General features: G+C 38.3%; 1 protein-coding gene across 1 annotated transcript in view; it reads right to left on the bottom strand.

Annotated features, from left to right (window-relative positions):
- The window catches only part of GFRA1 (GDNF family receptor alpha 1), a 233665-nt gene that overhangs the window by 24848 nt on the left and 191955 nt on the right, over positions 1-16862 (bottom strand). The window contains exon 8 of the mRNA XM_006121312.3: positions 12820-12998. Within this exon, the coding sequence (XP_006121374.1) occupies positions 12820-12998 (179 nt within the window). The remainder of the gene's footprint in view (positions 1-12819; positions 12999-16862) is intronic.

The following is a 16862-nucleotide window of genomic DNA, read 5'->3' as shown; positions in this document are numbered from 1 at the left end:
TCTATCTGTTTACTTGTGGCTAAGCACACACGAGGTAGAATGGTTGAGGGAGTCCACTGATTAGTACCAGGAACCTGTATGAAATATTTAGAATCTTATTCCCCAATGTAAAGAATAAAATAAACAACACTTCAAACTCCCATTGATTTTTAAGGTGAGGGACTAAATTGGGTGACAGCTTTTTACATCCAGAACTGAATAATAGATTGAAAAAAGAAGTTGAGTAGAATGGTTTAAGAACAACGCAGAGATCTATTATTCAGGTGAGGCAGCTGATTAGAAGTCATAGGATAAAAGGTCAGTACTGAATAACAGAGATTTGATTTATTTCCAGTATTTGATTGCAAATGTGCACTGAAGACTATACGTAAAATGAGCAGGCAGGTTAAAAGTAGAATAAAAACATATTTATGTTCACATCTGTGTTAGCATTAATGCTTTTTATTAAGAGGATATGTTAGCCAATTTGGTTAAAACACTGTGTTTCATTTTCTCCCCTATAAACCCAGATTAACTTCTATAGGGACATGTTTGGAAGAATTGTGAAGAGTTAGCTCATCTCCATATAAGCTACCTTTATAGCCTGTGATCCAATAATTTCCATATATAGTTTAGAATGGCTATTTTAAGTTTTTATTATTACATTTTAGTCACTTATGGATTCCTCTCTCTTTCTTTCATTAACTGCTGGTTATGGGAAGGAAATTATTTCCATGTTATTGTGTTTATTGAATTAATTTTCATCTTATTCTTTGTAGGATAAGAGACTTTTATTTTCTAAAGTTTATTTTATAAGAAGATAGTATAGGTGCAATAAGGACAGATGAAAATGTCATGTATATAAACAACAACATTCTGTTATGAAATATACCTGAAGAGAATTTACATCACTGTACTAATGGAGTTAGTTCAAATTTACACCAGTGTTAACAGAGCAGGCTTGAACCCAAGGTGATGAGTTCTGCAGGCTATGCTAGCCAGCCCCAGTACGGGGACCCTTCTTGTGTTACTGAGACACAGAACTGCTTCCACTCAATAAGCAATCTGCTTTTACACACAGTTCCTATGTGGGGCCGTGGGTGAAGAAAGCCTTGTAAGCAGCCTCAATACCAGAGCAAATTTCAAATTTGTGTGATCTGGTGGATTACTTAAGTGAATACTCAAAGATAAAATAAGAGCTGCAAGAAGGAGAGAGGAATAGAGGAAGAGACAGAGAAGAAGGGTGGAAAAAAGACTAGCAATTAAAGGGATTTGTGGAATATCTGGGGTGAGAGGAGATGTACATGTCATTGGAAGATGAGATTAATGGGTAAGCAATGATATCACATAGAGATGGAATTCACTCACTGTTTCTTGAGTGCGCAATTTTCTCCATGACTATTGTTGAGATTTCTTTTACTTCTATTTTATTCAAAAGGAAGGATGTTTTCAATAGCACATGAATAGTGTACGAGATCACTTTATAAAGGGACATTACTGTTCAGGCCTGGCATTCTAGTACTTGGCACATTATGGTTGCCAGTATCATGAAGTTATTTAGAGCTTCAGAAGTAAGTGCTAGGTAAATGTTGTCATTGGAGCTGGATGCAACATGAAAGAGATGCTGAGCACTGTTGAAACTTCCATCACTTTGCAGAATCTGTCAGTTTAGGTCAGAGGACTGTAATAAACGCTTTTCTTTTAGAGTGTGTGAGCACGTGATCAAGATGCATGTTTGATCTTTGCAGTATCCTAAATCAGTTTGCATTTGAAAAGGTAAAGTTAAGTCAATTGTCTCATGTTTTTAGAAAAAAAAAAAAGAAATATAAAACATCATATACCTGAATGGAGGACTTTTCAACTCCATAATATTCTTAACATTCATTCAGCCAGCAAATGAAAGAGCCAAATTAGGTGTCTAAAGTTCAACATCAAAGATTAGCTAACAATTTACAAAATTAAGCATGGGCATAAATCTTTGCATGCTTGAAGTATTACATGGCAAGTTCTTTGAGGTAGGGTTTCCCTGAGCTATATTTTTCCTCTACCTACCACAATAGGGCTATAGCTTCTAGAAGCTATAATAATAATAATGCAGGGTTCCAAATAGACTCTTGATTTTGTGATAAGATAAAATAATTAAGATAAATAATGAAACTATTCATTTACTAAACATTCAGTGAAAAAAAAATCAATAACCATTCTGATAACATTTGATTTTAAAATGAATTCAGAAAAACCACCAGATCTTTCAATAAAAAGCATAACAAAACATTTAAAGAGTCAGTTTTTCACATAAACATCAGTTCTACAAAAAGCAAGGGCTTTTTTGTTGACAAAATCTTTCTAAAATGTCATCCAGCTCTGGTAACTACTATGCTGTTCAGTTTAAAACTCAAGTCTCAGAGGTGAATATCTCTATATGTAGTTACTGTACCAATCTCCTAAGGCATCCACTTCCCTTGCTTTGTGTATATGTGTGTTGGTTTCTCTCTCTATTTGATATGCATTCTATAGGAGTATATTAAATTAACTTAGTTCATGTAGTAAAATATTATTTATTATGTATGTCGCACTCAAAGTGTGCAAAGTGGTTTATTGAACAATTAATACATGGGTGAACTCTTGGCCACATTGAAGTCAACTGGGATTTACTTAGCTGTTTTGGGGGCAAAGACTATCTTTTTGTTCTGTTTGTACACTGCCTAGCACAATGTGGCCCTACTCCATGACTTGAGCTCTGGGGCACCACTGTAATATAAATAAAAAAATTATCCAGGATCCTTATCCCAGTAGTAACCTAGACAGATGTACTCCCTTTGCCTGCACTAGTTTTACACGGATGGAACGCCACTGAGTTTACTGGAATTAATTCTGATTTACATCGGTTTAAGTGAAATCAGAATCATGGCCAGTACCTTGTAATGAATGTTAAAATATTTAGAAAATACTAAATAATGCTCGTTATACTAAACACTTTGACATATTCCACAAATATCGAATATTAGAACTGCAGTTCATAGTATAATGACATATCTTCTATTACCGTGTGATACACTGGTATTTTTATTACTTGCAGTTATGTCCTAAAATTAAATTATTATATGTGACCATCTTTAAGGTCATTTTTGCATGTTATAGTAAGTGATCTATTTTGAATGGGAAAACTAGGATGGATTTGAACTTGGAGACAGAAAAAGTCACTTATTATTAAGAGTACACTTAATGTGGTGAAGAACCTTATAAAACACTAGCACTAATTATGCATAGGCAGATTTGGTACGATTGAAAATGTTCTGATTTTCTAATCCACAGTTAGTTTTGTGCATTATATTTATGCAATTGTTCTTCTGAGTGGAGACTTTGATGTAGAGCAGTGAAACAACTGTGGCTTAAGGAAATACTGCAAATGTAACATCTGTTTTTATTAAGAGTAATTTGCAAATTGCTCTCTGAGAATATGGACTATAATCTGTCTATATCTAGCAGTTGACATTTCTGTGTTCTTTAAAGGTGAACAGTACATTTTGGTAAAATGGTATTTTTATAAGTCATTAAATTGTTTTTAGGAACCTCACATTTGAACAATTATTAAACCATAAAACAAAATTGCATGATTCCTAAAACTGTAATCTGAAGTTTTACAGTCAGCTATAAAAGCTGTATTATTATACTAAAGATGCTAAGAGTCTTGCAACTTTAAAAAAATGAATTGTAAAATCTTTTATTGCTGATGAAACAACTGTAAACTATTATGCACTCCAATAATATATATATGTACCATATTTGGGTACAATGAAAAGCATACTGTTCACAAAAACAATTTCAATTGTGATTGAGCTATGCAAAATAGACCATCTCAATTTCTTTCTGTAACGGCAAGTCCCTTGAACCTGACTTTCAATATGTAATTAAAAATGTTTTATGCATTTTAGGACTAATCAAATATAGGGACCAGATTTTTTAAATAGCTCTATGCATCTAGGGCACTGATCTTCCACTGAGGTAAACCAGTGTAGCTCTATTGAAGTCAATGGAGCTATGCCAGTTTAAATCAACTAAGGATCTAGATATTTATCTATATACTGCTGTACAAATGGTAATGGTATATGTTGATGGGACCTCTATTAAAACACAGCAGGTTAGTCTGCAGAGGTGAAATTGGGAACAAATTGTATTGGACATGTGAATCCCACCAAATGCCATTATGTCACGATCTATAACTCCCCAGATAAAAATATATAGCACTATTATTGGCAAAACCAACACCTCTTTAAATATTGTTCTGACATGAACATACAAACATACATATATTACATCAATTCGTAAGCAGGGTAGTATCAGGCTAGATCCTCAGCTGGTGTAAACTAGTCCACTGAAATCAATAGACCGGTGCAAAGTAAATTGCACTGAGAAATCAATATTTATCCACAAACCCCACAGGGCAAAACTCATCCATGGATTAATTATGCTGACTTCGACAATGCTATGCTAAGATGGTCTAGTTTGCGTATTCCTGAAAATGTGGCTTTTAAGAGCAGGTCTTTGCTACTTTACCTTCTTTTTGGAAATCATGATTCATTATTTAGTTTCAAGTCCCAATATGCCTGCAAAATAAAACTGTTGATCTCACACTTAGGCACATGGAAATGGCCATACTGAACCAGATACAAGGTCTATCTGGTCTGGTTTCCTATCTTGCTAGTGGCAAGCAGCAGGTATTTCAGAAAATGACACCACACCATGACAGTAAGCAAATGTGAAACTAAATAGAACCTATTTTAAATTATTGGAGAAAATTTTCGAGTTCTGAATCTTCTGTTTACACTGAGGTAAATCAGGAGAAACTTCATTTAGGTCAGTAGTGCTAGAAGTGAAAATCAGACTCTTCGTTGGGAAAACACAGAATTGAGATCAATACTGTCCAAATTAGAAGAATAAGATTAATGATTAAATTTTAGATTATCGCTGGCTGTCAGATACTAATATGAAAATGCGAAGCACACAGGGTTTCCTTAGGTAAAACAGAATTGCTGCTGAGCCAAATTAAAAGATGTTCCTTTTGAGAAGAAAAGCTGCCAATAGGTGTTCTATAAATCATTTGTGCCAGCAGGCTGACCCCATTATGTCAGCTAATCCTGGAAATACAGGAGGTAAATTTAAATCTTCTAGTATGAAACATTTAATCAATATTCTAAATGTTTTTCTTACAATTTATTCTGGCAGAGCAATGAGTGCTTTACCATCCTTTTAATCTTTTGCCACAGACTAGAACTTTCTGGATGGTTATAATGTCTGGAAGAAGATAGCCAAAAAAAGAGTTTTCTTAAGGAAAGGAGTTGGAAGGGCATTTGAACAGACACCATTACTCCTTGCTAGTTCTTTGTAAATGGGCAGAAAAATGGGAGAATGTGTGAAGAGGCTGGAAGGTGAGAGTAACAGTCACACAAAATAGCAAGTACTTCCGCACAAAGGAATGAAGTTCATTGTGCCTTTATTCAGAGTACAGTCTCAGTATTTGTACTGTTCCTTAACCAACAGAACACCTACAGGCACACAGTGCTACCCATTCATGTTCACTCACCATGAAAGTGCACTCTTCTGCAGCTTGATATTCAGAGCACTACACTATAGCTTTTAGTTCTCTACCAATATCTTCTTATAACATAACACTGATTGGTAATGAGCACCTCCAGCACCAGGTTTCACGTGCATGATGTGAATTGAACATAGGGCCAGTCTCCTTAAACACCAGTGTTGCCAAATCTCATGATTTTATCACCAGACTTTCACTATTTGGTGGCTTTCTTAAATCCTCAGCTCCAGGAGTCTCTGGGACTACAGACAGTCCCCGACTTACGCGGATCCGACTTATGTCGGATCCGCACTTACGAACGGGGCTTTCTCGCCCCGGAGGTCGAGGTGGCGGATTGCTACCTGCGAGCTCTGGAGCGAGAAAGCCCTATTCGTAAGCTGCTCCCGGTGCCCCTGGTCTGCTGGAGACCGTCTCCAGCAGACCAGGGGCACCGGGACTGAAGCCACAGCCGCGGCGGGGTCCCGCGCCTCTGAGACTTTGCCAGAGCAAAGCCTCAGAGGCGCAGCACCCCACTGCCGCTGCGGCTCTGCTCTCCGTGTCCCTGGTCTGCTGGGGGGGGGGGGGGGGCACAGCTAGTGTGCCCCCCCCCCCAGCAGACCAGGCTTTTGTTGTGGACCCTGGGGCAGAGCAGCTGGGGTGCTGCTGGGTTGGTCCAGTAGCGCCGAGGAGCGAGGAGCGGTGCTACTGGAGCAACCCAGCTGCACCCCAGCTGCTCTGCCCCAGGCGTCCCCAAGTCAGCTGCTGCTGAAACTGACCAGCGCTGACTACAGGAAGCCCGAGGCAGAGTTGCTCTGCCCCAGGCTTCCTGGAATCAGCCGCTGATCAGTTTCAGCAGCAGCTGACTTGGGGACGCTTGGGGTTCTTAAGTTGAATCTGTATGGAAGTCAGAACTAGCGGTCAGTTTCAGCAGCGGCTGAATCTGGACACCAGTTCCGACTTACATACAGATTCAACTTAAGAACAAACCTACAGTCCCTATCTTGTATGTAACCCGGGGACTGCTTGTACATGAAAATCTCCACTTTCATTATAAAAAAAAAATAGCTTGCAACCTCAATTGCCAAGATGAAATGCTTGAAAATGTGATTCAAGCGTACTTTAAAGACTCAGAAAGCAAAAGGCAAATAAATTTCCCAAATTGTTTCAAAGTTCATGATTTTAAACAAATATCATGGGGGTTTGGATTTTGTTGTCATTGTTTTGTTTTATTTTTGTTTGTTTCTAGCCATCTTTGAACTCTTGAAACTGACATTACTGAGATATTCCCATGTCCTTCTGCCTTTTTATAATAAGTCACAAAGAGCCACAGGGTTTCTTTACCTCAGCCTGAAGGGACGTACTTTGTACTGAATTATATTTGCATCCACTGTCCCCAGTTGTACAGGAGTACAGAAGTGGTACACTCCCTTCAAAATACTGAGCAAGGAATTGCAAGAACAAGGCCTTTATACTAAATGCCATAAGGGAAACTGTGCAACTGATTAGGAAGTAGCTGGCATCAGTTGTCAGAAATTGCTGTGTCTTCACCAAAATTTCAGTTAATACAATCTTCATTTGCAAAATATCTACTAATACTAGTTATCAAACTGTGTCAGGACCCAGCAAAGGGTCACAATCCCATTTTAAGTGGGTCACCAGAGCTGACAGTCTGGGGCTTCTGCTTCAGGACCACTGCCTATGGCCAAAGCAGAAGCCACAGAGCTTCAGCCCTGAGTGGTCAAGCCCGGATTATAGACCCCTGCCGCTGGTCAAGGGGCTTGGGTGGACTCATGCCTCAGTCTCCCTCTTCTGGGGTTGTGATGATAATTTTTATTGTTAGAAGGGACCATGGCGCAATGAAATTTGAGGGCCCCTATACTAAAACATTCCACCTTTCTCCACTAGAGCCATTATTATACGTCTTGTTCTATATTTATTGATATCATAGATTGGCTATATTCAATAATTCATGTCATTTAAATTGGATAGTATTATGACCATTTATTTCTATATGGTTGTCCTGCCAAATTTCATTTGTTCTGTTTTCTTCATTCATTGTGGCCCCCTACATCCAAAGATATTCTCGGGGGAGGCAAGGGGTTTAATACTAAATCTTGAGCAGACTCACTGCACCAATACAGATATGCTGGTCTGGAGTGAGAGGTACATTTTTGGGATGGAGTAATGGTAGGGACAGTTTTTATAGGCACAGTTCCAAAATTCTATTTTTTTTAAATGTAGGTGCCTATCAGGGTTGGCCCACAACATTTTGGCACCTGAAGCGGGGCGCTCCAATGATGTCCCCATGCCCTCTCCCTTGGACCAAAACTTTGAAAGGTCTCCATCCTATAGCACAACACTCCACCATCTCTGTGCATCTAGAGCAGAAAGAATACAAATGCACCAGCAGCAGAAACAATTTTCTACACTCTGGGTCCCAGTGGCACCCCCCACACAGTCTGGCACCTGAAGTGGCCACCTCAGTTCGCCTCATGGTAAGGCCAGCCCTGGTGCCTATTATCCCTCCATCCTCTGCCCCAATTTCTCATACTTACTATCTAAGCTTATTAAGGCCTTGTCTATACTTACCAGATGATCAATGCTTCTGGGGTTTGATTTTGCAGGTCTAGTAAGGACACTGAAGGTGCCCCTGTTGACCCTGGTACACCTCAGAGTCACAAGGAGTAAGAGAAGTCAACCTCCTGCTGTGCAGCTGCCTCAGAAAATTGATTTAAGGCACATCAATACCACCCAGGCTTACCAGATGCTTTCACCAAAAATCCTGAACATGGCAGTAAAAAAACCGGGATTGAGTATTAAAAAAAAAGAAAAAGAAAAAAAAAAAAAACCACAAACAAGGAGACAAAAGTTGTTGAGCAAAAAACAAAAATAAAAAGGTCGCTGCGCTTTTAAGAATACCCACACTTCTCACTTCCCCCTATCCACACCAGATGCGGCAGAGGAACAATGTCCCCGCCAGCCTTCCGTCCAAAAAAAACAGAAAATACCGGCCATTTTTATTTCCAGTATTTTCTGGTTTTTTTTTAAAACCAGACAGGGCCAGAAATAACGGACTCTCCGGGCGAAAACCGGATACCTGACAACCCTAATGCCACCTATGCAATTCTCATAACTGGAGTTGTGTATTTTAAGCTGCTTTTCTGCCCCATGTAGACGTGGCCTAAGAACTGGTGCCAAAGGTGGCAGTAAAAGAGAACTAAACCAAGCAAAGCCACAATACACCCTTTTTAAAATTATTTGAAAAAACTATCCCTACAAGGCTTACATTTTTCTTTTCTTCTCATGTATATTTTGTACATAATAATTTATGGCCTGATCCTTTTGAGTGCTGAGCAGGAAATATAAAGTGCTGAGCACACTACAATTACACTTGAAATTAATGCATTATAGATCTAGCCAATAGCCACTTTGCACATTGGGGAACTTCCTAGAAGCACCCCAATTTCTATTGAAATCCTTAGAAGTATTATTGAAGTCAGGTATCCACCTGACAAAGATGAAGTGCTGAGATAATTTTGGACATAATAGAGTATATTATGCTTATAAAATAATTCATCTGCAAACTAGGAAAAAACCAAAAGCAAAAGCCTCCACCAATAGTCAACACTTCAGTACTTCAATTTGAAAAAGAAATTACAAGAATATTATAACTCAAGAACTCGAAAAGTCTTTGTAACAGTGGTAATTTTACATGAAGAACAATTTTAAAATGGTATCACTATAGCAAAAACAATTTTAAACCTTCAAATATTTGAAGTGAGTGCTGACTTTACATAAGCCACGAGTATCATATATTTTGTTTAAGTCCCCCCAGCATTTCTGGCACCTCTAAAATGTGTCCCCCAGAACTTGTACAAATGGATGATACAATTAATGTCTTTTCCATATGACCACTTCAAAGAAGTCAGAAAAAAATGTACCAACAATAGCTCAGCTAGTTTCATTCTTGTTAGTAACATGACTGCCGATCATTTCCGACATGAAAGTTTGACAGGCTACTTAATGCCTTATATTTTACCACCTCAGGAGGTTAATACTTAGTCATTTCTATGACATTTTATACTAATCAATCAATTCTTCACCCCACCCTCTTTTGTGATTTTTTTTAAAAAAACCTGCACATACCAAGATCTGAAAATCTATCTAAATGACCATTTTCTTTTCCTATTAAAATTTAATTGTCTTGTTGCATGGATATTTTGCCTTTAATTCTTTTCGTAATGTTTATGCTTTATTCTCTTTTTTAAAGTAAGTCTTTGATTACCAACACTAAGACTATATCACAGCCCCTTAGAGTGCTCTCAGTAGTACTAGTGCAGGTTCTGAAAATATTTCAAAGGAACACTTCTCATGGGAGGTGATCATACGAACAATACAGCTTGCTGAAATGTATTACAGATGTCTCCACTGGCTTGGCTCCTTTATAGTATTTTAGTATTTAACTCTAAGTCTCATATTCAAAGTAGCACCATGTTGTCTGACAAATGTGCGTTAAACAATAAACAGGAGAACCTTCATTTGATTGGTTTCAAATTTCTATTATTAAATATTTGTTTCCAGTTATGAAGCAAGGAAGGTGATGATACTAGATTGTTACCTTTCAAAAAAAAAGTTCAGGTAACTTCAGATTTGATTCAGGTAACAAATTTTGCAAATTTGTATTTTCATTATTAGTTCCTAAACACTAGCAGGTCAGTTATGTGAGGCTGACTGTTCTGCACAGAAACATTTACTCCTATGTCACTCCTGACCAACTATCAGTGGCACTTGTATAGTGAATATACTGGCCCAACCAGTGCAGATTACCATCTCAATGTGAGGAATGTAGGAAACTGTGCATTGTCCCTTCATTTCCTGATGAAGGGAATAGCCAGCAATCTTCCTTTATAAATTGGGGGAGAGGGAGATTCAGTCCCTGCCCCTGCCCTTCTTAGAGGGCACCTGGGGAATGGGTGGCTCAGATATGGGGCAGCCCTAGACTGGGTGGAGGCATGCCCCCAGTCAGTCCCTTTCACCTGCCTGGTGATTCTATTTCTTTTCTGAATGGTTTAATGAGAAGTAAACCCATTCTAAGCTCATCCAATTCTCCTGGCACAATCAAACCTTTATCTTACTTAAAGTTATGATAAGAGGAAGCAGCATACCAAATGTGGTTGTCCTAACTCTTAGGCTGCGTCTAGACTGGCATGATTTTGCGCAAATAGTTTTAACGGAAAAGTTTTTCCATTAAAAGTATTTGCGCAAGAGAGCGTCTATACTGGCATGTGCCTTTGCGCAAAAGCATCCATGCCAGTGTAGACGCTCTCTTGCGCAAGAAAGCTCTGATGGCCATTTTAGCCATCGGGCTTTCTTGTGCAAGAAATTAACTTGGCTGTCTACACTGGCCCTCTTGCACAAGAATACTTGCGCAAGAGGGCTTATCCCTGAGCGGGAACATCGGAATATTTGCGCAAGAACCACTGATTTTGTACAGTAAAAAGTCAGTGTTCTTGCGCAAATACTCGTGGCCAGTCTAGACAGGCGGCAAGATTTTGCGCAAAAGCAGCTGCTTTTGTGCAAAATCTTGCCAGTCTAGATGCAGCCTTACTATTTAGGAGGAGTTCTTGAACCTACAGATAGGTAGACAGACTCACTCACTCAAATATATAGCAGATAATACGAAGTGAATTAATGTTTTCTCCATGAATTTTCTGCTTTAAACACATTAATTCAAGGGTCCACATTTTAATGGTCGTATTTCTTTGTTTAACGTGAATATTGTTTTTCAAATCAAGTGGCTAATGTCTATATAAATACATTCCTTGTTTAGCAGTAATAATTTACTAAGCTCGACTAATAATGAAAATACAAATTTGCAAAATCATAGTAAAAAGATGAGAGAAATTCTCACCATCATTAACCCCAATATATATTCCAAATCAATGATACCTGTGAAATGTATTGGGTTTATATGAAACTTGCCTACTTGATATGGAAAGTAAAGGAAGAAATTAAAAAGAGTTGAGGATGAGGAAATTATATAGAAAAATGAGGATTCAGAATAAAGACTGGGGAAATCTTGAGATATATAAATTGTCCCTGGAAATAAATGCTGACACTGATATTTTCTGACACTAAGAATACAACAAACATTTTAAAAGCAACAAACATGTAAAAGTTATTTCACAGGGAAACAATGAATGTTCGCTCTTGGATGGTTTAGATGCAAAGAATCCTGCATTTTGGCAGAAATTAGACTAGATGACCCCTGGGTCCCTTCTAACCCTATGATTCATAGTTTGGATGACAAGTGTAAAACAAAATTCACATCAAATAGGATCTTTAATAACAAAACTGAAAACAGTTCACGTGTGATCTATTTTGCTACTGTCCTATTTTGAGGGTAAAACTACAAGTGGGCCAACACAGATCTGTCCTTAAGCAAATTCAGTATCTTTAAACAACCAGAAATCTTTAAAATACAGGATTTCTACAATCCTCTGGCCTAGAGATGTTTTGGGTTTAAATTTTCTTTCACCTCTTGTTTTCCCTTTCCTAAATTCTGTGGTTCTTTCCTGCACAATTCTGTAATCTTCTGATAGCTGCATTTAAGGCCTTGGGCAAGTGATTAGCCTCTTTAAAATTCAGAGTCAATGTCATGCCGTGAAATGACTAACTGAAGCACTAGGAAATATGGCCATGGCCACTGGCCAAGAACTCTTCAGGAGAATGGGCCCAATTCCGAGGAGGAGTCTGAGAAACCTTATCTCTTCCCCCTTTCCCTTGTCACTTATATCAATGTACATTCACATTCACTTTGCCTAAATGAGTCTAAGTTGGTGTAGCTAACATGATGAAGGACCTGGAAGAAGGTGCAGGGCACACTAGTTTATGCAGTTTAACCTTTGAATCTGCGTGACTGAGTGCATCATCTCTATCTGGTCTATATAGCTGAGTAGCAAGAGTGCCAAGTTCATAATCAAAGCTGTGCTTCAATTAACTATGTACTGTTCCTGGATTACTCTACTAGTACAGCTTATTCTTATTTGTGTTACTTATTTAAATAAGACTGTAATATATAACAATACATAGGGTAAATAACTCTAAAATGAGAACCAATGCAGCAAATCACGGAATAATTCAAGCCTGAGTATCTGTAGATGCAGGAAGTGGTGGAGATAGATTTTCTATCAAGAACAATTTACTTCCTTTCATTTTGCACGTTTACACTGCTGTCCATTAGTAATATTTTAAAGCAACCTTACCTGCAGATTTGCACATGCTGGTAGATCATTGTGGGTGGGTATTTCATTGTTGGTGCTCTCTGAGCCCATGTTTTTAAATTTGGAAGCTGTCGTAGTTGTTGCTGTGGTGGTTTGTACTGCTAGGATTGGCTGCCATACAGTCACATCCGTACCATTGCCAAAGGCCTGAATTGCATTTTCTGTAGAAAACAAGTATAGAGAATATTCTGCATATAAACAAATGCCACAAAACAGCAGAACTGTCATTAAAAAAAAACACCCCTACAACCTGATGCCATAGAACAGAAATGTCTCCAAAAATGCTCTCCTATGCAAAATCTTGCCCTTTTTTTTTCCAAACTTAAGTTTTTATATTGAAAAGCTAGTTTCAATTTATTCTGAATACATGCCAGAAATGTGAATTTTGTGGTCACAGGTTTATCTTGCTGCTAATTTCTCCCTGAAATATTTTCAGCCATTCTTAAGGAAGCTAAAACCTCTAAATCTTCAGTAAGCAAATTAGCATACCATTACAAGGCTTCAAAAACGTAACTGGTGAGAATTAAGGTACAGTATCAATGTTGTGTACATTCTGATAAATTACGTTATGCAACATGCCAAACAAAGAACAGGTGGTATACTGATTTATTTCCAGAGCTTGCTTTCAAAACCAATGTGCTTGTAAACATGGGACTATTTAACTATGATGATCTTTCCCTTCTAGTTTCCAAACAAAGTCTACAAAACTGAGAGAAGTGTGCTTACGCTGAAAGTTAAGAATATAAAGGTTAAAAGGCTTATCAGTTTCATGGGATTAAAGAATGTGTGTATGGCAAGGGTAAATTGCTTGTGTTTCTTTATACAAATGAATAAAAAACAGTTTTCAATCAGGTCTTTTGGGATTCAGCGTGGATTTAGGGTTTTCTTATTCCACATTCACAGTATAAGAATTCAAAGAATTTCACATGGGACTTAAATGTGGAAGTTATTAACAGTACTCTTCACTGGCATCCATCTCACTATAAAATAATTTACATTTATCCTTCATTTGAGAAAGATGCACTTATTCTAGCATTTCATCAAAGAGTCCCAACAACAGAGACTGATTCATAAAAGAGGCAATATAATTGGTTGGATTGATAGGAACAAAGTGAGACCAATATGAAAGGATTTTCCTGTCCAGCATTCTTAAACATTCTTATTCCACACAATAAAAACAAGTAGTCCTGTGTAGGGATGTAAGTGTCTAGTCAACTAGTCCCTCGACTAGTCGCCTCTCCCCTCCTTGCTGCCTCTATCAGCCGGTTCTCCCTAGCACCATCTCTGTGGAAGGCATGGGGTAGTGTGGGACCTGATTCCCAGCTTGTGCCCAGTCCTCTCCGCTGCACTTCTGATTTTTAAATGTATTAAGAGCCTGCAGGCTCTTAAAACATTTTAAAATCAGAAGCTCAGCTGGGGGATGGGGTGGTCAAGGAACTCAGTGAAAGCCAGGGCAGCTGATTCCTGGCTTGCACTGGTTCCCCTGCTGCATTCCAGCCTTTTTGCATTTAAGCATTTTACATTATACCGGTAGGCTCTTAATACATTTAAAAGGCTGAAGCACAGCGGGGATAGCTCTGGGGGCCAGGAGCTACCCCTGCTGCGTCTCCCCCGCTTATTGACTAATTGCCGGAAAATCCATCGACTAGTCAGCTAGTTGATCAAACAAAATGTAACATCCCTTCTCCTGTGGCACCTTATAGTGTCATCAGCTTTCATGGGGAAAACCCACTTCTCCAGATGAGCTGGAGATTCTTCCAGTCAAGTTCATCTAGCAAAGTGGTTTTGCCCACAAAAATTGATGATGATATTAATCTTTAACATGCCCTCAGATTTTTCCACACAATAGGTATCACAGAACACCAAATAACTACCTAAATTAAATAGTGGGCCAGATCCTTGTTTTGAGTGCTTTAAACAAAGCTACATGAGAAAATGGAGGTACGCTCGAATTATTAAAATAAAATTGCTCATAACTTTCCTACTCTCTATATTTCCTCTTCTGTGTATCTATATTGATGTAAAAACATGTGAATTTTCCAGCTATAACACAGCAGATGAACATAATAAAAGTAAGATGCCACGACAGATGCTTAACTGCTCTAGTGGATGGCCGACTGTTTCAATAATCTGTATTAACTCATTTTTGCTGCCTTTTCCCCTTGCTTGCCAGTTCTTCCCCTGTACTCCACCATCAAGTAGGTATGCTCAGATCCTTCAAAACACCTATACCTGGGTTAGCTGAATTCCACTGAGCTTGGTAGGACTACCCAGTACACAAGGGAATACAGGACCAAAGTCATAGTGTGTAGAACATCTGAAACTGTGTGTAATGTAAGAATATTTAAATTGTTAACAAAAATAAAGCTTAATAAAGGACTTCAGGATTTGAAATGGGCCAACCGCTTTTTTAAAAAAGATGCTGAAGTTGGGAATTAAAAATATAGGATCATTTAGGCCTTAGACATTTAGACTTCTGATTTTTAAAAGACTGGCCATTGTCATAGTTACTATGAAAGGCCCAGATTCTGCCAACATACATGCACTTTACAAATGAGAGTATTTCCTCTGACTTCAGCAGCAGGATTACTTATATTCACATAATTATGAATTTGTATTTGAAGGATCAGGATCTACGTATAATTCTTCATTTTCCAATAGCAGAATACATGTAAATAATGCTATACTTAAAAATTAAAACTGATTTTTAGTCTCTGTTCTGAAACAAATGCATTCCCTCCATGTTGAAAGGCTATTTATGAAAAGTCACAAGTACATTTTTCCCCTCCCTCTGTCAATTGCTGCTAAACCAGCATCACCTTTATTTTTTTCTTTTTTCATAAAGACGTGTCTGCCAGGGTAAGTGCAATATTTCTCACAGTGACCTCTAACGTCACTGCTTTATTGTCATTAAACTTTTTATTCCGGCAGGAACAACAAGATTCGTGTATACTTAAAATCTGGAAGGAATTCATAACACGATAGTAATGAGTAATGAACGCACTTACAAATTGGCAAAATATAAAATGCTATATACAGCAATGTGAGAAAGGAAGTTTGGAAAAGGTATGCTATAGTCACCCTTCCTCATTTAGAATCCCACTCAGAACTGATTGCTTAAATAATGATGTCCATTAACCTCTCCTTCCTAGCAATCCTTCCAAGGCTTTTTACAAATAGGGCTCCACCCGGTCATCTTTCTGCACACAGAACTCGATGCTTACTGGAAGTATTACATACTGAGAAACAGCTGGGTAAAGGCAAAAGATAAAAATAGTCTTAGGGCATCCAACATCTTCAGTGGTGTATGGAGCACTAACACTGCATGCCCATGGGTATAAATAACAGTGTATGCATTGAGGCACTGCTTAGGTGAGTAGAGTAGAATACCTGGGCATCTCTCAGTGCTAGGGTATATATCCTACATGGTTCTCCACATGTTCAGGCAGAGCTTCTCCCATTCACATGGCTATTTTTAGTCATATGTCCTGCTCCCATCCCCACCACAATGGAAGAAGCAAGCATTGGTGAAAGATTTTGGCAGGGGGAAGAATGGGAGAACGGCTCTGGCATTGAGGAGCTGTTGGAGTCCTTCACTGAAGCACGTAGCTATTCATACCCTACAAACTAATGCAAGATCTTAGAGACACAGTCTTAGAGAAGTGCAGGGTCTTTGATTCTACTTACAGAATTTCATTAGAATGCCCTAGAGAATGCCCTTCCTCAGAACCACTGCTAAAGTAAGTCTTTTTTTTTTTTAAAGTGTATGTGTGTTATATGATTCCTCTGATTATATGATGTTGTATTGCCCTACATCAACAATAAACTCTCTCTGAAATTCATGATCAACTTGTACAGCTGATGGCAAAAAGAAGACTGAGAAAGGAAATGATCAAAATTGACTTCACAGAGTCACTCAAGTTTAAAATAGCCCCTTGACTGAAAGTAATTTGGATAATAAAACCATGACGTAACTATCTCAATGAAATTGCTATATCAAGATCTCTTTGTAAAAAAGATCATCT

This window comes from Pelodiscus sinensis, chromosome 8 (genome assembly GCF_052426305.1).
Source record: "Pelodiscus sinensis isolate ZL-2025 chromosome 8, ASM5242630v1, whole genome shotgun sequence".
NCBI lineage: Eukaryota > Metazoa > Chordata > Testudines > Trionychidae > Pelodiscus > Pelodiscus sinensis.
This window is presented reverse-complemented; position numbering and strand designations above follow the sequence as displayed.